The sequence below is a fragment of the Empidonax traillii genome, unplaced genomic scaffold, assembly GCF_003031625.1.
Source record: "Empidonax traillii isolate 1590-97213 ecotype Southwest subspecies unplaced genomic scaffold, ASM303162v1 scaffold43:size1863611, whole genome shotgun sequence".
NCBI lineage: Eukaryota > Metazoa > Chordata > Aves > Passeriformes > Tyrannidae > Empidonax > Empidonax traillii.
Genome location: NW_020955236.1, coordinates 331,630 through 352,681, shown reverse-complemented (window position 1 = coordinate 352,681; position 21,052 = coordinate 331,630). Strand labels below are relative to the sequence as shown.

The 21,052-nt window shown below is 51.4% G+C and overlaps 1 protein-coding gene across 1 annotated transcript in view; it reads right to left on the bottom strand.

Moving 5' to 3' along the window:
- NCOR2 (nuclear receptor corepressor 2) overlaps positions 1-21,052 on the bottom strand; it is a 184,689-nt gene that overhangs the window by 89,534 nt on the left and 74,103 nt on the right. The window contains exons 7-11 of the mRNA XM_027878524.1: positions 15,179-15,235; positions 10,296-10,348; positions 10,129-10,151; positions 5,763-5,799; positions 280-289 (exon numbers count right to left, since the gene is read on the bottom strand). Coding sequence (XP_027734325.1) covers positions 280-289; positions 5,763-5,799; positions 10,129-10,151; positions 10,296-10,348; positions 15,179-15,235 — 180 coding nt within the window. The remainder of the gene's footprint in view (positions 1-279; positions 290-5,762; positions 5,800-10,128; positions 10,152-10,295; positions 10,349-15,178; positions 15,236-21,052) is intronic.

Below are 21,052 nucleotides of genomic sequence, written 5' to 3'. Positions count from 1 at the left end.
GCTCAGCATCACACACGGGCAGACACTCAGCTCTGCATCTACCAGTGGGTCAGGCTGTTTCTGCATTATTTTTTTTCATGCTGACCTCCAAAACCCCAGTGGGTTCCCAAGAGCTGGGGGGCTCAGGCCAAGCTCTGCGTGGCAGGAGGTGGCCCCCTCCCTGAGCACCCCAGTGTCTAGGGCCAGCAGTGATGGGGCTGTCGGCACACACATGCTCCCAAGGGGTTGTTCAGCCCGGGCTCCAAGGTGAAGCAGGGCTTGCAGCGCTTATCTCCTGACCTCTTGCTTCCTTGGAGCCGTGCCCAACAAAGCTGCAAACAGCCAGCCACGAGAGCTCAGCCACTTGCAGAATTAGAACCTCAAGGGAGAAACCAGCCACCGCAACCCCAGTGTCTGCCCAGACACCACCCTGCTTTCTTCTTCTTTCTAAAGGCAGCATGAAATAACTGCTCAAATACAGACAGCACCAGAGGTGAAGGGAGCTGGAAAGGCTGCAGGAGCTCCCAGAGCCCGCACCAGCCCCAGAGATGAGCTCCTGTGGTTGTTTCTGTTACTAATATTCACAGCAATAAAATCTCTAGGTAAAAGGTACAGATCAGGGGCAAAGGAGTTTCCTTAAGTCTTCTATCCCGATTAAAGGCAGAGCTGCAGTGTGTAATTACTGATCAGGAGCTTAGCAGTCTCATGTAGGCATGTTCTGTGGGATTTAGCCGAATAAAGAGGCACCCTTGCTGCTTCCTCATTCCCCTCCTGCCTGGCTAGCACGAAGGGAAAAAACACCCTCCTCTCCCTATAAATCCCTCAGCCTAATCAGCAGCCAACAGGACTGTTTGGGAAGGGGCAGAGGGTTCAGCTCACTCAGGGAGAGGAAGTGGGGGCTGTCCTGGCTAAATTTAGGGATGGAGAACATCGCAGAAAGCATCAACATTTTTCCCTTTTTTAACTCTGTTCTGGCTACACCACTGAACCATGCACTGGCACACACAGGGAATGACAATGATCCCACAGCAAGCCCAATCTCCTGGGAAGCACAGGTCCCTCCAGCCAGCTGCACCTCTGCCCTGGCAGGGATGCTGAGGGATCCCATCCCACCTATGTGTGAGCAGCCTTGGGTGAGGGGGCCTTCAATTAGAACCACCTCAAAAATCAAGCAAAGCCGCTGGAGGAAAGGCCGCAGGATTTAGGACAGGGATAACCCCTTCTCCAGCACAGCACAGCCACATTCAGCTTTGTGGCCTCTTTATCAAGGAGGAAACTCATCAGGCTTGATTCTTCAGGTAAGGGATGAACACAGAGTCCCTGACCACTGCCTTAGCTGCACCACATCTTCATTCCCTTTGCCTCTGCCTTCAACCCTCTGATGCAAAAACAGACCTTGATTTCCAAGGCAGCGCTAGCAAGCAGTGCTCATACCAATGGAAAACACCAGCCACCAGCAGGGAACAAGCTCCCATGTCCCCAGCTAGAGCCACACCACCCCAAATCCCTGTGCCCTCCCAATTCCAGGCAGCACCCACATCAGCAGAAGGCATAGCCAAGTGATGGAGCTGGAGGCTCCTGCAGATCTGACCTGTGGATCCACAGTTTTCTGAGTGAGGGCTTGAGTAGCAAGCTACATCCTTTGATACTGTTTCAGGAATCAAAGTGGCACTGATCACTGGGGGAGGAGAAAACAAATAGACCCACCCACGGGGCACCTTCTGCCTTTGCTCTTGTTTGACATATTTTTACGCGAGACCCGCTGCTGTTCATAGTGGGCTGCACTATGAAGCCCAAAGACCGCCCTGTTAGACATATTTATAACTATTGCTGCTGCCAAAGGCTTTTTCCTCTAGATCACACAACTATTCTGCCTGTGTGGGGCATCCATGGAGGAGCCTCAAAGGGGGTCACAGGAGACTGGCTGAGCTACACCTCACTGCTCATCTTGCTGCAAACAGCATCCACTTGCCTTTAGAGGTGAGGGAAACTGAGGCACAGAGCTGCAGTAACATCCGCCCACCTGTGCAGGGAGGGAGACTTGAGAAATGAGGAATGGGATAATGCTGTGCCGAATGCTCCAGAGCATCCATCCCCAGACACACAGGTAAGGTCCGTGCAGCAGCATCCAGCACCCGTTTGTCAGCCCCACCTCCTCACACACTCCTGCATCCCTTCCTGTTGCACACGAAGAGCTTTTGTCCCCGGCCCCAGCGCCGTGTGGTGCCACAGCAGGCGGCAAACCCCGCAGAGACCCCGTCGGACAGATTTCCTTCCACGGCTTCAGCTTTGAGTGAACAAGCTCCGACGGGTCACTGTGCCCAACAGACACATTCTGGTTGTTTGTTTATTTCAACTCTAACACAGGCTCTAACACAGAGAAATCGCTGGGGTGACAAGCATGCAGGGGGATGGTTCCCAACAAGGGGTCATGGATTGTCCCTTGGGGCCAGCCCAGCTACATCAACCTCTGCTCTCCCTGCGTCAGCCTGGGTGACATCCAAGAACAATGTGGGGCTTTGACATGCTGCTGCTGGATCTGCCGCTCAAGTTCTCGAAAAAAATAAAAAGTCATAAATGAAGAAAATTAGCAGCTCTAACGCAGCTGATGGGTCGCCTTGAGTTGTGCATCATGGCTGACCTTGAAAGTGCTAATACAGGCAAAGGCTTAATGGCTCTGCAGCTGCAAAAATCAGGAATGCCTTGAAAGCCGGTGTATGTTTACCACCACCCAGGCTGAGGTAATCAAAGAGTGAAAGGATTAAAACAACAACAAACCCCCTCATGCCCTGAATGTTTTTGCCACTTTATCTTTTTTGTTGTGTTTTGTTTTTGCATAAGGTCAACCTTTCAAAGGTTAATACAATCTCGGTAAATATAAATAGGCTTCACAGTTTATCTTGCTACATGTACTGCTGTTACTTAGAAACCGTTTGCAGGGAGGTTAATTCGGGCCACATGTCTCCAAAGCACACGCTGTGCTCCCTGGGCAAATCACCCGAGCCGAGCACAACCTCTGCGGCTCAGGCGGGGAAGGTGAGGGCTGTCTGCTGGGAGTCGGGCACGGATACAACCCCTGTGGAGCGGCACATGGCAAAGGTCGCTGATGCAAGGTGCCAACCCTCCTCCATCCTCCTCCTCCTCCTCCTCCTCCTCCCCAGCCCGTGGTTTTCTGGGGCACAAGAAAAGCATCACGGATGGAGACCTGAACAGCAGAGAGGTGAAGAAATCAGGCAGTTCCCAGGCAGGAGGAATGGAGGCTCCTTAGATAAAGCAACAGTGACTCTTGTGGGCAGTTTTAAGTATTGCTGGGCTGGGACGTCACACCACACCGGGTGGGGAGAACAGGCGAGCTCCCTGCCCTGTCCTCGGCGGTGTCCCTAAGGACAGGGCAGGCTGGGAAAGACACAGAGCCTGCCCAGCTTCTGGCGAGCTGGTGTTTGAAGCCTGCCAGATGGCACATCCCCATCCCTGTGGTCAACGATTCATCTAATGGATGGTGCCCATCTGCATTCCTGACTTCCCTGTGGCTGTGGGCTCCCTGGTGTACCCATGGGGAAGGACCTTGCTTCTGGTGGGCCCCTCAGCCTCACACAGCATCCCCCAGCACCAGCTGCCATCTCCCACTCGCCCACTTCAGTGCAGCCCCGCTCTAACGTTTCCCTCTGATGCCAGCTCTACTCCAGCATTAGGACACAACATGCAGTTACCTTCTCTGTGACAAAAGCTATTCCAGACCTTTGGTCACCAGAGGAGCTTTTCCTGCAACTTCTCTGCTCCTCCGCAGGGAGCAGGAGACAAGCCAGTGTGGGTCACACACCACAGCCTTCTCCAGAGAGACACTGCCCCGGTGAGCTCCTGCAGACGCCAGGCACAGAGTTGCCTCCATCCCGCCCAGAAAGCAGGATTCACACACTGTCTATAATTCTGGGTGTGATTCTGCGAGAGGTTTTTATCCTTGTGTAACTCATCCTCACCTCCCAGCCTCACTGCCCTGACAGGTGAGCCCACACCGGAGCAGGATCCTTGGAGCCAGCCTCCAAACCGCTGAGAGAAACCCATCTCCCTCCCCGAGCAAAGCAAAGTGAGCCCTGTGGGAGCAGCCGCTTCCACCTTCATTGGCTTGGCCCAAGGCTGCTTTTGTTTTATGGCTTTCACAATGGGGCCAGTTAAGGAGAGAACCTGTAGCTCTGACTTTTGAGTCACTTGGCTCAGATCCCCACGAATGACTTGGACACGATCCTTCCGGAGGCTGCGATACTGAAAGGATGTGCGTGCACACATGCGTGTCGGTGCTGGTGTGTACCCACGTGTGGACACTGCCAAAGCCCTGGGATAAGGCTCCCAAAGGATACAAAGAGCCGATGCACTGCGGCACACCTGGCTGAGCCTGCCGAGACCTTCAGCCGGTGCAAGACGAGATGAAAGGAAGTTTGATATTTGAGCAAAACTAATCAGGGGTATTTAATTACACAGGAACGTCTTTCATCAAACAGCCAAGGCAAACAAAGTAGGGACCAAGCTGCAGAGAGCGATGGGAAGGAGGCAGCGAGCAGCTGGCAACGCCATTGCACAGCGAGACGGATCATGCAGGCAAGGGTAGGAAACGGAGGGAGCTCCTGGCAACTCCAGCCAAACAAAGCACAGGGAGATGGGAGATCTGCAAATGAGGGGACCCGAGTAGCACAGCAAGAACGCTCCAAGGTGAAACCAGCCAAGAGGCAACGGAGACCAAAACAGTTCTGTCCTCCCCCCTGGTGAGGCCGCTCCTGTTCATCACTGGCGCCAGGATCTGCAGCCACAGCTCAGGGCAGTCACCGATTCCCTGCAGCCACAGCACGCCCTGCAGCGAGGGCAGGGAGCAGGTCACCCTGTTCACGGGTCACTGCACGCATTCCCTCGCTCCCTCTGAAGTGGCTGGAGCACAGAGCTCCAGCTGCTAACACACTGTAACCTACTAACCCCACGGCAGGGCACGCTCCTGGAAAGCCAGCTGTTTGGAGCAGTCCCTTCCCATATTCAGCAATGTTTTCTGGGGAAGAAAAGGGAATCAGATCTTTAGTTAACTTACCCCAGAGCCCTTGAGCATTGGGATGGGCTAAACTCCCAGCACTATTGTGCCTCTGAGAGGAGAGTGGCAGAGGTTCATAAGTCTGGATGTACAGTCAGGTAGGCTGTTTGTGCCCAGAAACAACGCTCAAGAGAAAGCAGCCATTCTGAAGCCATTCCCAGGCTCTCAAATCATGTCCTCTGCAGCTCCAAACTGCACTCAGCATTGGAGGTCCAAACTCAGCATCGTAACTCATGAAGCAGTTTACGCTGTCAATTCACTGGTTCACACACTGAGGCCAGTGAGATGCTCCAAGGAGATGCCTTGGCAAACACGGACACCTTGTTATCAGAGCTTGCCCTGGCCAGACCCCCAGCACTGCCTGCCCTGTCCCTGTGCCATCTACTTGTGAAGGTGCTCAAGTGACCCCTTGGGCAGCAGCTACATCCACAACCACAGTTCCTAACACCAGATGGGAAATTCCTGCCCATCCCCTTTAGCACCTACGAGCTCAGGACCAAAATGAGACAAAGGCAAGTGCAGAAGCACTTCTGACCATCAGTCAGGAACCCATCCTACGCCTCTGTCTTCCCCTGAAGCCCAGGTGGACACTTTCACTGGCAGGAGGAAGAAGCAGAAGGTAGCAGTGTGTGTCTCCATCATTTAGTAATTCATCACCAGGTAATGCTGCTGCCTTGGTGCATGCCAATAGAGAATAAAAGAGATGAGAAACCTTGAATGGGATGAGCGGGGAGCTGCTAGGTGAATTTCTAATGAGGAAAATGTCTACAAGCACTAATAAAAAGACCTGAAAGAGAATGCATTAGTAATGACAGGGTTTGAAAGAACATTTGTGTTACATGTCAGGCTTCAACTATGAATTTAGAGGCAATCCAGTGCTACTAAATCCCCTAAACAGCAAGTAATGAAAAGATGTTAAAATTTCCCAATGTGACAAGTGATTTTGAAAGCCACAGTAGAGAGACTTTCAGAAGAAAGCTGTTCTGCTCTTTCGAGGCGGGGGGGGGAGCTTTCGAAAATAAAAAGATATTCAGAAGCCTCGAAATCTCTCTTAAAATCCTGACTTCAGATTTTGATCCTGCTGAGGTAAAGTTCCCCCCCTCTCCCTGAGAAGCTCTCAGCTGCAGACAGCAATCCAAATGTGCAAATATTAACCGTACACTCAGCTCTGCTGCCACTGGATCCGGACACATGAGAAAACCCAAATCACACCAAGCTCTCAATCTGTTTTAACTTTACACTCAGACCTTGGTTCTCCAACACCTCTCCAAGCATCTCAAGGGGATGCAGCCTGGTTTCACCCTGACGTTCCTGAATTTCAATGGAACAGCAAGGAGAAGCTCTCAAAGGGAAGGTTGAAAGCAAACCCTGTGAACAGCACCTTGCACACACTTACCCTGGGCCCTTCACTTTTCCTTTTTGTGTGCTTTTTCAAGGCTCAGAAGCTCACGTTTTGCTTTCAAATACAAATCTCACAGAAGATGATTGCAAGATGACTGCTTTGGGAAGGGGGGGAGGAGAGTCCTACCAGGCTGTTTTTCATGGCTGACCGAGCAGGAATTTCCCGCCGTAGAGACGAAGGCCCCCTTGGAGACTATCTCTCCAAACAGACAGCAGGTAATTGATCCTGCTCATGTGAACAACATCTTGTCATTTTTCAAACACTTGGAGGAAAGAAGGTTAATATCTTTAGAGTCAGGAGTCTGGGGAATACGTAAAGTCACTACCATGGCAGGGCAGGAAGGGCATCTCTCATCCTTGTACATCCATCTGGCAAAGCACTGAAATAACAGACCTTGACCAGATGCACTGGTGCTTCACTGGTGCACCACTAAGTGCCTTCTGCATTTGTAGTATTTCATCAAAATGTAATAAAAGGGTCTTTGTAACCTCCTCAACTGATGCAGAATTACTCAAGTGGTCTCCAGTTGTGTTCACGGCTGTGACTCATCTTGAAGGAACTTGCTGGTCTGTTGTAAAGCCAAAAAAATTTTCACCTTGAAAAACAGCCAGGGCCAAGCCAGCTACAGGGGCAAAACTCACCCCATCCCTAGAAAATGAGGGCACTAAACACTGCCTCGCTCTCTTCTTTCCTGATGAGAAAACGGCAGAGCCCTTCCCTCCGACAGAGCAGGTATTTCAAACAGAAAGGACACAGTGCCATCAAAGGTAGGTCAAGTCTTTGGAACAAACCACTCAAGGGTGCCTTGGATCCCGTGGCAGATGTAGCATACAAAATTAACCATGTTTGCTCGAAGCCTGCACTCACAGGTGAACCGAAGGGACCGCGCAGACGGGTAACAGAGCACAGCCAGGCAGCTAAATAGGACTTAAAAGCTTTTGAAGCTGCAAACACTGGAATGAACTGGGGCATGAAATTAATTTTAACTGTACTGAATAGGAGACAGGCCATAAAACTCCATGAAAATAAGAGACCGGTAACATTTTAGTAAGAGTAGAAATTCTGCCGGTAACTCCCCAGTCAGCTCTATTAGCATACGTGACTCATCCCAGCTGAAAAGCAAAGCAAACAAGAAGGGAGAATTAAATGAGTGTTGCAAGGCAGAGAGTATGGCTGTGGAGAAATCGAGGAATCCTGGCTTTGTGATATTCAAATGCCTTCCCACTGACATTTGCAAACATTCAACTGAGAAAAAAAAAAAAAATCCACACCAGGAAACGTTTTAAAAGAAACCAAACCCCAACCTATAAAAGGTATTTGTGATAGTTAACAGCCTGGCCATCTTGTGCCCAGGTATGAGGCTCCAAAACCACCCTCACATGGCAGCAGTTTCCATTTAGCACAACACAGCCAGGGTGCAGCGAGGGTTTGTGGACAGAATCAAACCCCAGATGATTCTCCATCAATCTGCCAAAAGGCTTTTTCATCGTGGCTAAATCTGCATAGGGTGAAGCTGTTCAGAAGAATCTGCATCCAATTACACCTTGGCAAAATATAACCTGTGGTGTCCTGGCAGCTGTCCTGGTGCTCTAAATGCATCTGGCTGGTGTGTCCCAGCGCCCTGAGGATTTACTCCATCTCCTATGGAAACAGCCACCTCCAGGCTACAGAGCAGAAGCTGCTCTTCTGAAGCAGAAAGGCATAAACATATTAAGAACGAGGGAAAGACAAAAAATAACTTCAAATGCATCCCATGGAGAAGTTATATATATGTGAACATCCAAGCATGACTTGGTCAAAACAGGGAAGTTTAGTATCTTTTCCTCTTGGTCAAAGGACCCTGAATCATTTGCTTGGAAGAATCACTGAAATCTTGATTTCCTATCTGCCCCCCAAGCATCCAAATGTGCTTTTACGTGCAGCAGGGACACAGAGATGGAAAAAAAGCACACACCAATTTCTCTGCACGTCCATCAACAAGTAGCAAAGTGCAGATCAGACCCCAGGACCTCTGAAGCAGACCTGTGTCCAAAAGCAGCCAACATCTGGAACCCAGATCGCTCAGGGGCCTTTCTCTGACCTAGATCTGTAACTGCGCTCGGCTGGCATCAATAACCAGCTGAAGGCAGCTAATTGCCAGGCTTCTGGAAGGAGGAGACGGAGGCTTTTCATTAAAATGTGTGGTTTCCTTCCCGTATTTTTGCAGCATTAATCACAGCGAACATTAACCCCAAGCCTGCCTGCTTCAACCTCTCCTTGGTCTGTCACCACCACCGCTACAGGGACTGCTGCTGCCTGGGGTGGGGATAACCCTACGGATGCCTGCAGGGGCAGGGATGGAGGGGAGCACGTGCTCCCATGGCATGGGAAGCTGGTTGGACTGGCCTTCACCTCTTGTCAACAGTTTCGCTCCTGACCTGCGCACTCAGTTCCCTCTTGTTTGCGCCCGTCTTTCAGGCAGCAACCCAGGACAGGAAATTGTTTAAATCACAGGAAAATGTGATCACAAACCCACAAATATTGGCAGGGGAATGGAGAGTGGGTGAAGTATTTGGATCTACTTTTAACTCGTTCTTTCAAGGACAAAACTTGCAATCAGCTTGAAATCGCCACCTTCGGTGCCTGGATTAGGATGGCTACAGGGCCAGAGATGGCTTGAGAGGGTCCCCAGGAGCTGGTGACTCCCACACACCATCACTGCCAGGGGTGACAACCAACAGTACAGAGAACACGTCCTTGGGCCAGCACCTGGTACTGCACAAGATGGTTTATCAGCTGTCAGCCCACTGAACCGACAGGCACCCCCTGAGCCCCGTGGGAACCGAGGGGCTGGGGGTGATGCTGGGTTTGAATGTTTTACAGCGAGTGCATTGCTGGGATGATCCAGGAAGCCTTGGGTGGAGCAGGAACGGAGCGGGGCCAGGCACTGAACAGGTCACATCACCAAACCCTCCTCAGTGCAGCCCTTGGGGACAAGACAGCCCCTAAACACCACCAGCTCCCACCACGCTCCCCTAGAGCAAAGGTACAGGAACTCTTCCCCTGTAATTCCCCAGGATCAATTAACATACTGCTGAAAAGCAAGAGATTATTAACTTTTGTTAATAGATTATTAAAGATGATTATCACCAGCTGACCGAGCCCATACCAAAATAGACACGCTGCAGGCAGCTCAGAGCAATCATCAGTTCATTCAAGGCAGATAAAAAGTTTCAGATCTGGTTTGACTATTTAAATTTCCAACAATAATCACAATTATTGCTATTCTCATTATCTGTTACATTTCTTCTATGTTCAGGAAGTCACTCTGGTTATTAAACACATGCTGATGATTAAATCATGTATTGAGGTGATAAGTCAAATTAGATGATTGCTAAGTCTCAGTAAGTATCTTTGAAATAACCAGTTGTTATTAGACATTCAAGTGGTCCTTCATGAAAATCTAATTGTAATTGCAACTTTCCATTTTACCTCATCTTTCTCTCATGCAAACACACACACGCACACATGCTGGCAGCTGATTTTGTACTTCAGTATTGGTGAAATACAGAGGAAAGCACTCAAGGTGAGTGTTCTCAGGGAAAACATCAAAGGACCAGACAGGACCTGCATCCACCCCCCTGAGGAAATCAAACAGCATCTTCAGCATCCACCTGAAGCTACAGCTCCTGACCACTGGGCTCCTGGAGCTGGTTTGTGCTTCAGGCACCCAGAGCAGCTCTGATAGGATGCTCACAATTCCTCGGCAGTTTTAATCCGGGTCTAGGAGCGAGCTGGCATCCCTCCCACTCCAGCCTAATACCCAACCTGACATTTAAAAGAGCTTTATTGCCACATACTTACATTTTAATGTTTTCATGGTACTGCCTGGTGTCTGAAGGCTGGTTGTATAATGGCTGAAATAAATAAGAAAAAATGAAAAGGTATAAAAGGTACGGTCTGACATTTAGGAACTTAAACCCATCAGAAGCGCCGCCGCCTCGGTGCAGGTTCCCAGCCCAGGCGCCCGTCCCCGTGCCCCCAGCCCCGCTCCCGGCCGTACTGGAGGGTGCTGGCTCCCGGCAGCGCCGCTCGAGTCCCGGTGCATCCCGGCTCAGCCCGTGGGAGGGCAGGCGGTGCTCGAGCGAGCCGGCTCAGAACAAGCAATTTGCGACGTCGTCCAGATAAACACGGCACGGCGAGTACGTGGCTGTTATTCACCGACTGAAAAACGCAGTGCGCCTCGGAACATATGACACGGGGGAGGCGAGGGGAAAGGGGGGCTTGGGGAGGGGGAAGAGACAGTCTGTGTGCTGCAAGTTGTTATGTCTACACGGCAAAAGCCTGCCTGAGCCCTCCCAGGAAGCCAAGCGCAGGCAACTGCAGGCAGGACAAGCATTCACCCCTGGGGTTTCCAGCAATTCCAGGGTTAGGTTGGCCCCTGTGCATGTCCCGCAATCCCCAGCACCCGTATGTAGAGCAATGTTTGTCTGTCCCTCAGGAGGGGCAACTGGGCTCCAGAGGACGAATGTTTTTCCCAGGGTTGCCCCTTGGAGAGGCCAGTGATTGTGGCTGTCTCCAACACCAGATGTGAGCACCCATCGTGGGGCTGCTCTGCTCCCAACATCCTCAGTGCCAGGGACATCCATGGGGAGTCAGAAGAGCTGGATCCATCCCTTGTCACCTTCAGCTGGTCACTGCCCTGCTACCTCTCCCCTCCCACCCTTGGGAACCTGCCACAATACAGGGTCCCACCTCTGGAAGGGAGAGATACCACAGAGGCCACGCTCAGTTCCACCCATTGTGATTAACAGCTCAGGCCACACTCCAGGACCTGCCATCAATTGTGTCCACACCAGCAGACTGACAAGATGCTCAGGATTAAGGCCTTCAACACTTCTAGTCACTGTCTAAGCTGCTGTGAACATGTCCAAAGACTGGGCTAACCAAAAGCTTGTCATGGCCTAACCATCACCAGCAACTGGGCACCTAATGACCACAGCTCAGGTCCAACCACAGAAACACCATGAAAGTACTAAGGCAATTCATCCACAAAACTTCCCCAAGCCAGCTGCGAGCATACAACATCTGTGGCCAAACACAGGCATAGGGATGTGTGACATCCAATTCCTGGCTGAAGGCAGCACCCTGGCCATGGATGCTGACACACCACCCTCCTACTGCGGTCATAGGGCTGAGGCTACGCTCAGGGTCCACTCGATTTCATCTCAGATTGAACACAGGAAAAGAGCAAAACATCCACCGAGCATTTGCTCAGTCAGGTGAGCAGCACTGGAGGGGACAGGACCTGCAAACAGAGGTGGGTTCCCTTCTCCTCCAGTTTGAAGAAGGTGTTACTCTCACCTCCTACGTGGTATCTCCCCATCACAGGTGCTCGGCACAGAAGCTTGTTTTTCAGCACAGTCAGCCTGTCTCTGCTGCTCCTTAAAACAGATACTGCCTCACTTCTCCCCTGCCACACACCGGGACAGCCACATCGATCCGCACAGAACACAGACTGGGTGTAGCTCTCCCTCCTCTCTGCAGCCCATCCCTGCTACACCTTGGCACCAACAAGTCATCAGCTCCTTTTCCTGGCTGCCCTTGGACATGCCCCTCCTCGCTGGGAAAGCACACGTAATCCCTGGGCGGAAGGGGCACATAAGAAGCACGTAATCCCCAGGCAGAAAGAGACGGTGAGATGAGCTGCCGTGTTCCAGGAGGGATGCAGGGCTAATAGCAGCATCCGAGCATCCATTACCTGGTGAGGGGACAACAGGCTGCAAGTCTGCCAGGAGACACCTGGCCACCCTGTGCTGGCAGAGCCAGCGCAGATGAGGGGGACAAGCCGGTTCTCCTGACGGAGACATTCTCAGTTGTGTCCCTTCCCCAGGGGTGTTTCTATCATGAATCCTCTCAGAGCTGCTGGTTTGACTCCAGGCTCAGAGCTGGCTGTGCACTTCACGCTTGGAAAGCTCAGAGGAACACAGACATCCGTCTCATCACGTAGCTCGAGAGAGGCAGGTCTGCACCAGGGAGAGAAGAAATCGAGCCGCAGCTCCAGAGCATCACATCCACAGTCACCCTGGAAAGGCTTGACCGGAGGAACCGCTGGGTGGCCTTGACCAGTGACTGTCTCTTGGAAGAAGACTGCAGGAACTGGAAATACTGATAAATAGAAGTGGTTCTCTTCCCTTTCTGCTCACAAAAATCAAAGAAAAGAAGCTGGCATATGGTGGGTCACAGAGACCTTCCTCCTGGGAGAAGCAGTGGAATTAACATTTTGGTTTGGACCTGGGTTAGAAGATGCTCGTGTGCACACTGGGATCACATTAGGGATGCCCTGATGGCACCCAGCTCTCTAAAAGCTGATTATTCCTTTCCATTACAACCTCTTTATAAACAGCCAGTTAATTTTTAGTAAGAAAACCTAAGTGTTAGCAGACAAACACTGGAACACATCAATTTTAAAAAAATGCCCAAACACTCAGAAGTAAGGAACTCTGGGACCCAAACACAAGATCCATATGACACCAGCACCTCAAAGAGATTTCTGTCTGCACAACAGCCTCGGCACCATAACTCAACCCATGCAGCGGAGGAAGCCTGGGAGACAAGTTCTAGCTACCCAGAGGGAACTTACCCTCACAGATTAAATAGTTATAGAAACTTTATTCTCAACATGCTGTAAAACAGCATCTTCCCTCAGAGCTGTCTGCAATCTGCACAGAATTCCACCTTTCCCACTGCGTATGGAGAAGTAAAGCTGACAGGTCAGATGGGTAAAGTGACATGTTCAAAACATCCACAATGCTCTTCCAGGGTTAGGGACATGTAATGCATTTCTCTGGGGAATGACATTTAAGAAAAACATAATTGCAATGCAAAGCTATTACTGGGAAAGCCCTGGATTTACTGAAAGCTCTTTAGAAATAAAACAGAACAAAAGGTTTCAATTGCTTTCTGCCCACTGCAGGGTTCAGACAACACATCTCAAAGACATTTCTCCCTGAGGAAAACATGGGGTCATTTTTAAATGGTACAGCTACACTGGAGGGATGAAATGAGCAGAGTCCTGGTTTACTGACTAAATCTCCTCCTGACGTAGATGGACGCTTCCCAAGACCTGAACTGGATCCCTGCTTCCTGGGAATTCCAGCTCCATCCTGCCAGCAGCACTCAGGACCCCGTAACCTCCAGCATCTCTGCCGTGACCAACCGATTTCCACTGCGACCTGCACGTGGTGTGTGACACTGTTAGAGCAGGCGGGCGCATCGGGCAGAGAGTGCTCTCCTTCCTGGAGCTGCTTCCTTTCCAACTCAGAAAAAGATATGACTATCCATCTTGTCTCTTGTAGGCCGTTGGCAGGTCCCAGTGCTGCTGTGCCTGGCATGGCGTGGGGGCTGGGCCATAGGAAGTGTCTCTCTCTGGGCAGACACGTGAGACAGTCTGCGAGACGCACAGAGAGCCCAGCCGGGGCTTTGCAGGGTTTTCTCAGAGAGGTTTTTTTCCCCTGCCCTCCAAGGAGGAAGGGAGGGTGACAGTGGAAGGGATTGCACTGGGCTCTGCTGCAGCTCTCCTGTGCAGTGTCAGCACCCAGGGACAAAGCATCAATAGACTCAAAAAAAGGAAAAATGGGAGGAAAAAAACAAACGGGAGGAGGAAGGAAAGGAAACGCAACGTCTTTCAGATGAGGAAGCACCAACCCCAGGCACTGCCAATCTTCAGAGCAGAAAGAGCAAAAGGTTTGACCCTGGTGACTCAGAGGAAAAATAATGAGTGTTACCTCCCCGAGAAGGAAGTGGGCTTTGACACGTACAGTAATTCCCCTGTGACCTCTCCCTTACGCACCAGGGAAGACAGCGATTTGTACCACCTCCACAAGGCAAGTCCAAATTACAGCTGCTGAGGCCTGTGAGCTGCCTGCTCCCACCTCACAGGAATGGCTCCCTCCACTGCACCCCATGGCTGATGCAAAGCAGCAGATGCTCTGTCAGAGTGGGTCTGATCCTTCCACCGGCATTGCTGCCAACACACCTTTTCCAGGCATCCTTCTCCAGGACTCAGCCCCTCAGGGGTTGTTTCCAGCCACCCCTCCACCAATCAGTCCTCTGATTTACAGACAGATTTTGCTGGATGAAGGGGTAGCCCAAAATTGGGAATTTATTCTAAGTTGTTCTCAGATTCCCTGTGCATGAGGGAGATTGAAATAGGAAGCGTGCGAGTCCTGATACCTGCAGGTCATCGCAGCTGCGGCCGAGCTGTGCTCACAGAGCACCCTCCAGCACCCTCCTCCCTTTACAGCGGGTGGGACAGAGGAGAGTCCAAGCACCCAGCCCTCCATACAGCACCTCAAGGTCGGCTGCCCAGGCAGCAGCCCCACAGCCCCAGTGCTGCGGCTGCCACCAGCAGACAAAGCCATCAGAATCCCGAGAGGAGGCAGACTGTGCTGGAGCCCCTTCCACCCTCCAGATCCTCTGCAGCGCGCGAGGAGGGAGCCAAAGGGTTAAGGCTCTCCGAAGAGGGCTCTGTGTGTGTGTGTGTGTCTGCCTGTGTTTCAGTACTCATCTCAGTCACTTTGCTTCCTGCCTTGGTGCTGTGCCAGCGAGAGGTCCAGGCCAGCAGCAGGCTTCCTTCTGACAGACAGACACACACACACACACAGGGTGCTGCGATCGCTCACCACCCAGGAACCTCTCCAAACCTGGCCCAGCTCCCACTCCCCACAGCCAGAGGTAACACTCACCAGCTCCACCTGGGGACCCAGTCCTTCCAGGATCCGGTGGGCAGCCTCCGCCTTCTTCTGCAGGGAGGAAAGAGGACAGAGAGAAGAAAAGTTATTTGTGCCATTACAAGTCGCAGCCCTCTGCTCCAGCTCTCCCTTCTGCTAAAACCACTTCCAAAACATCCACAGAGCCGTCAACAAATCCCACCCCTGCCTGAAAGTGGGTGGAAAGGTCCAGCTCAGCCCCTGGACCCGCAGGAAAACCCCGCGGGCGAAAGGCTCCGGCAACTTGAGTTATCATGACTTTAATGCATCCAAGCTCTGCCCGGGAAGTGACCCAAATCCCCGACCCCTCTGGGTGCCAGGCGGGGGATCATGCCCCGTTACCTCCGCACGGCCGCCCTGCGAGGAGGAGGGCGGGCAAGCCGGCACGCACGCAGAGATGCCCTTTCTAGGATTCATCGCTTCACGAGCATGTGATCGTTAGATTTGAGCTGCCCTTGGCTCCTCGTCATGCTCTCGCTTCCCTCCCCTCCCTGCCGCAGAGGAGCCCTTCTCCGTCCCCCTCCCGCCCCTGGCCAAGCTACCTAGTGCTTATTAAAGGGAAAAAAACCACCCAGGAACACGTGTCGGGGGCTGTGCGGTGGTTACTAATTAAACAGGCCTGAAAAAAAGACATGGGTTGGCTGCAGCAAGAGCCTAAATAAAAGATGACATTTTCAGTAAACAGCACTTCCTCGCAAAGCCAGGCTGTTCAGGGGGGGTTACTGACAGTCCGATAAATCCAGATTGCTGCACGCTGCCGACGCCACAGGCTGAGCTCTTAAAGCCAAATACCTGACAGCGAGGGGGATAAGGAGATGGATTTTCAGAGGTGCAGATAAAATAGGTAGTTTTAGTTATTTCTGGGTAGGGGAGAGAGAAAATCCACAGATGCCTAAAACAGGGAGCTGAGCCTTGGGGCTGGGAAGCAGGGTCTGGTCTCATGGCAGAGCTGTGAGGTTTGGCAAACCCTGGGTGAAGATCCCCCAGGGCAGGGAAGGGATTTCAGCTCCAGGGGTCCATCTCAAAATGCTCTCCAGCAGCAGAGACCTCTCACCTTCACTCTGGTTCAGGGCAGGATGAGTTTCCCAGGGTACCAGCACAGGGATGTCTCACCAAAGGCTGGCACATGGCCCCGCCGCTTGGCCCCGCATCCACCCTAACCCCCCGCCGGCGCCGGGTCCTCAGAAGCCCTGGTGCAGCTGTAGGTGTGCAAGCACCTCGCCAGGGCTTCGCACACCCACACACAGTCTGATCTGCCAGCGTGCACTTTAGCAGAGTCGGCCCCGAGCAGCTGCGTGAGTCACCCTGCCCCCAGTCGGGCTCAGCGCCCTGGAAAACAGCCCCAGTCGAATGGTCCTGGCCAAAACCAGCCCCAGCCCAGCTGCAAAGCCTGTATCAGGTGCCTCACCACAGCAAGGCGACCAGGAGATGTCCAGTTCCTCTATTTACTGTAGGGTTGGGATGACACAAATCTTGTTTACAATTTAGAGGCAACTTCAAGGAGGCTGAGAGAGACGAAACCACACAGCGAGCCCACTCTGGCACCATCCCCACATGTATGCACAAGGCAGGCAGCAGCCCCGCTGTTAAGGCATCCTTGCCTGGTTATCTGCAGGGCTCCCCACACCAGACCATGGAGTTCACAGGTGTCACAGTCACTGCACGAAGTTTCCCCCACTGCCCACCTGACTCCGTCAATGGGAATGAGCCAAGTCCGCCCAGGGACCTGCCCCTTGGAAAAATTAATCACACAAGAATGGCTCTCTCTGAGCCAGAGCTTAATATTTTGGTCTCCATGAGCTATAAAATCTGCTGACCTCGGAGAACACCAGCACTGTGGCATTCAGAAGTCTTACAGAATTAAAACCAAGGGGCAAGATTTTCAGAAGGGATCATTAAAACTGCTGAAACCACTCTACATCTGTTGCCAAGGGGGTGATCTGGCCAGTGCCCTCCAGCCCGCCATTGGCTGCTGGTGAGTAGGAAGCATCAGCTTACCCAAATTTTTTTGATGCATTCCTGGGACAGAAAGCAGCAAACCAATTAATGGTAGTTAGCATAATTACAGGCAGAGGATTTCAGCTCCGCTCAAGGCAGGCAATCCCACCATGGGCCTGTTCTCCTGGGCATCAGCACTGGTGGAGGATGCCCTGGCAGAGGTGGATGGCACAGCAAGGGACCAGTGATGCTGCAGGCCCGTGTGTACAATGTGATTAACTTCGAGAGAAAGCTGAGTATGTTCAGCTGCTGCATTTGCCATGTTTAGACAACTTAATGAGACAAGCCAGAGGCAAATCACCATAGGCAGAACATGTGGCGAATCAAGAAGAATGGCATAATTTGTCTTGCATTAACCGACTGCAATATACACGTCTCCAGAACGAAAGATCAGGAGGGGAAGCTATTCCGAGCACGTCATATCTTTGTACGTACACAAAGAAATGCCTCTATCTTGAAAGCTGCCCAATTAACACTTGACACCCACTGTAATTGCTGATGCTCCTTGCTGCATTTATCAGATCATAGCAGAACCATAACGAGCTGTCTGAAAGGCCCAGCAGAGCGAGGAGGTGAGAGCTGGAGGCAGAATTGGGAAGGACATAAAAACACCCCGCAGAAGGTTCCCACCACGCTGGGGATCATCCGTAGGGGCAGACAGACACAGGGAGATGTGCTCCTCCCTAAGGAGCCAGTGAGCCAGAAGCCTGACTGGAGAACTTACACAAACCTCAAACTGTTCTGATGTGAAAGCAACCCCACCAGACCTCCTGCAGCAGCAGGACCTTTGCTGAAGACCACCAACAGCCCTGGTAAATCCTTTACTTTCCGAAGGCACAGCCATCGAGGACTTGGTTCCAATGCTGATTTCATTAGGAGTACGTTTAGTGAGGGACCTTGCCGAAGGAAACCTACAACATCTGAATGACCCCACCCCATGCCTGAATTCCTATTATTTAACAGAAAGAAATGTATTGGGAAGCAAAACCGAGCCAATACCTCTGGTGAGACACATAAAGATGTACAGTCCCTCTGCAGTTCCACAGCCAGCAGGCAAAGACCCCTTTTCTTGATTTTGTACAAAATCCTGAAATAGTGATCCAGCACCGGAGCACTGCCGTTCAGGGAGGGACCAAAGCCCTGAGCCTGAATTTTGCTCCCATTTACATCAGACTATGAAAATCTCCATTCTCGCCTAAGAACATTTGGCTTCCAAAGCAAACTCCAGCCCCTTGTTCTTCCTTTGAAGAAACTTAAAATAGGCTTGGGAGGGGGAAAGCAAGCAGGAGAGTAACTTCCCAGCCATGTGAGCTCCCGTGGGGATGACGAGAGGACCCCACGAGGCAGCGGAGCATCCGAAACCAGAAGAGGGAGAGTCTGGGATTTTGCGTGGGCTCCTCTTAAAGCAAAGTTTAAAAATGGAAGAGAAGGAAACACAGGAGTTATTTTGAGAAAGCGGATCTGAAATTAGGAGGCAGCATTTTCTTGGACCAACTCCAGCCCATGGCTCCATGCAGCACAAAGCTGCTGCAGCTGAACCGTGCTCCCGGGGTTATTTATAGCAGCCCGTAGGCAGCAGCGCTGGGGAATGGAAGGGTTTCTATTTGGGATCAGGCATGTCCCACATGGAGATTTGCAAAGCCCTTCCAGGGGCAGGAGGCCGTGCACAGGGCAGCGCTGGGAAAAGTTCTGTCCTGCCAGCACGACGTCCTAGGAACAGGCAGAGCTGTGGGGGCAGCGTGGCAAAGAGGCAGGCTGGAATGGAATTTTGTTTGACACAAAATTCAGGAGAAGTGTGGCTGAAGTCATCAGAAATCGTGAAAACTCCCAAGTGAGACACCTTTTCACATGCAGCAGAAAGCAAAGAGTAAGAGGGGGGTGGTCCAAGGCCCTACCTCTGTGCCGAGATCTGCTGGGACCAAACCACAAGCTGGCAGTGCCTGTTCCACAGGGAAAGTCTATCATTCCTATTACCACAGGTACTAATTTTTCCCCCTTTAAATCTCAGCATCCCCTCTCACAGAAAACTTGCAAAAACCCAAGTCTTGGGGCTGCAGCAGTTACAGGAAAGCTCCAGTTGCCCAGTGCAAAGAACCAGGGCTGTGTTGCAAGGTCTCCCTTCCTCCCTTTGACAGATTTGGGATCTCTGCAATTCTCCTCTTGATTTCCAGGACCTGAAAATGCAGGACACAGCCTTATCTGGTCTGGGTTAGTCCTGGACAAAGCTTCTAAGTAAATGCACCTACTGGGAACTTCGGATCCTGAAGCAGACATTAAAAACAGACATCACTACCATTAAAAAATAATTTCCTTAAAACCCAATAAAACCTTAAAGGATTCTCATGACTCCAGGCTATTTGTTTAGATTTTATCTTTTTGGAAATCTCGCTACCATACAGATGTGTCAATAGCATCTGAATTCTGGCCTTTCCAGTTTTCCTCCAGACTATTTGGAAGCTCATTTTGCATCACTGAGCCCCGATGAGGCAGAATAAAAGTTATTAGAAACAAAAGCAAAAGGAACAAGGCCCTTTCAGCAGCCAAATATGAAATGCCCCCATCCCAGCTATCACATAAACTATAATTTGAAAAAAACTCTGCAGATTTAATACTCAAAAGCACTTTCACTGATAAGGTTTTATTTACTGTACCAGCTCCGTGCTGACAAGGCAGGCCCGATTCTTCCTTTTCTCATGTAAATCAGCAGTTCATAGAAAATCAGAGTTCTACAGACATAAAATCCCTGTAGGATCTGAGTCACACTCAGTGTCTGTGATTAGTTAACAGTGAGATTATACTTTGCAATGCTGAAAGACTTCATTTATTTATTCTCTTATTTATGGATGGGGCATTAATGCTTTATGAGGGTATTTGAGGAGGGTAAACGGATAGCTGGGAACAGGCTCCGCACAGACACAACAGCAGCAGGGGGTGGAAAAAGTTCCAAACAATCCTTTGAATTCCAATTTTACAGCATAATGCTGAATTTATAGATAGATAGCTGTGCCCTTTTGAAAGAGCACGCATCAAGACAGAAAACGAATTAAAATTTAATCTTATTGATTTCCACCAGCTCAATCTCAAGAGCAAGACAGACACTGCTGCTGCTTCCACTGCCTGCACTGCATCAAACCCAGTTTTTCGGAGGGCTGACAGCAGGGCAGGGAGGGCTGACAGTAGAGCAGGAGTGGGCTGGTGCGGCCAAGCCTTTGGCACCCACAGGGGCAACGTGGGGGGACTCATCCCAGCCCTCTCCACGCTGCGGTGGGTCACAGCACGTGGCATCCCCTCCCTGGCGTGGCAGCGGAGGGCGAAGTCACGCCATGTCCTGACGCGACCTCTCCCTCTCCAATAAATAAGTGCCAATGTTTCAGAGGAAAGCTGACGTGTGCTTGTTTGCAGGAACAGGCCTGACACGAGCACGGGAGCTGCTTTGTATCTGCTGGTCTCTGAGCAGGAGTCCTGCTGGCTCCGATGGGTGGCGGGTCCACAGGGAGCCTCCAACCACCCGCATCTGGCTCACTGAGACCTGGAGATGGGCACCAGTGGGCTCCATCTCCACAGTGCTCAGAGAGACAGCATGGGCACCTCTGCATGCAGAGATTGGGGCAGCTGATGGGGACTTTGGGCACACAGGTGACTTGGAGGAGAATTCAGCCAGCCAAGCCACGGCACACTGCTGGGTAGTGGCTTCCTCCAGGACACACCGCCAAGGAGAGCTCAGCCAGCCCTATGTCCATGGAAAAGGCACAGAGCACAATGTGGAGCAACAGAAACACTGCTCTCCTCTCCATTCTTAACAAGGGACCTGGAAATTTCCATTTAAAGCACGAAAACATCCTCAAGCCCAGG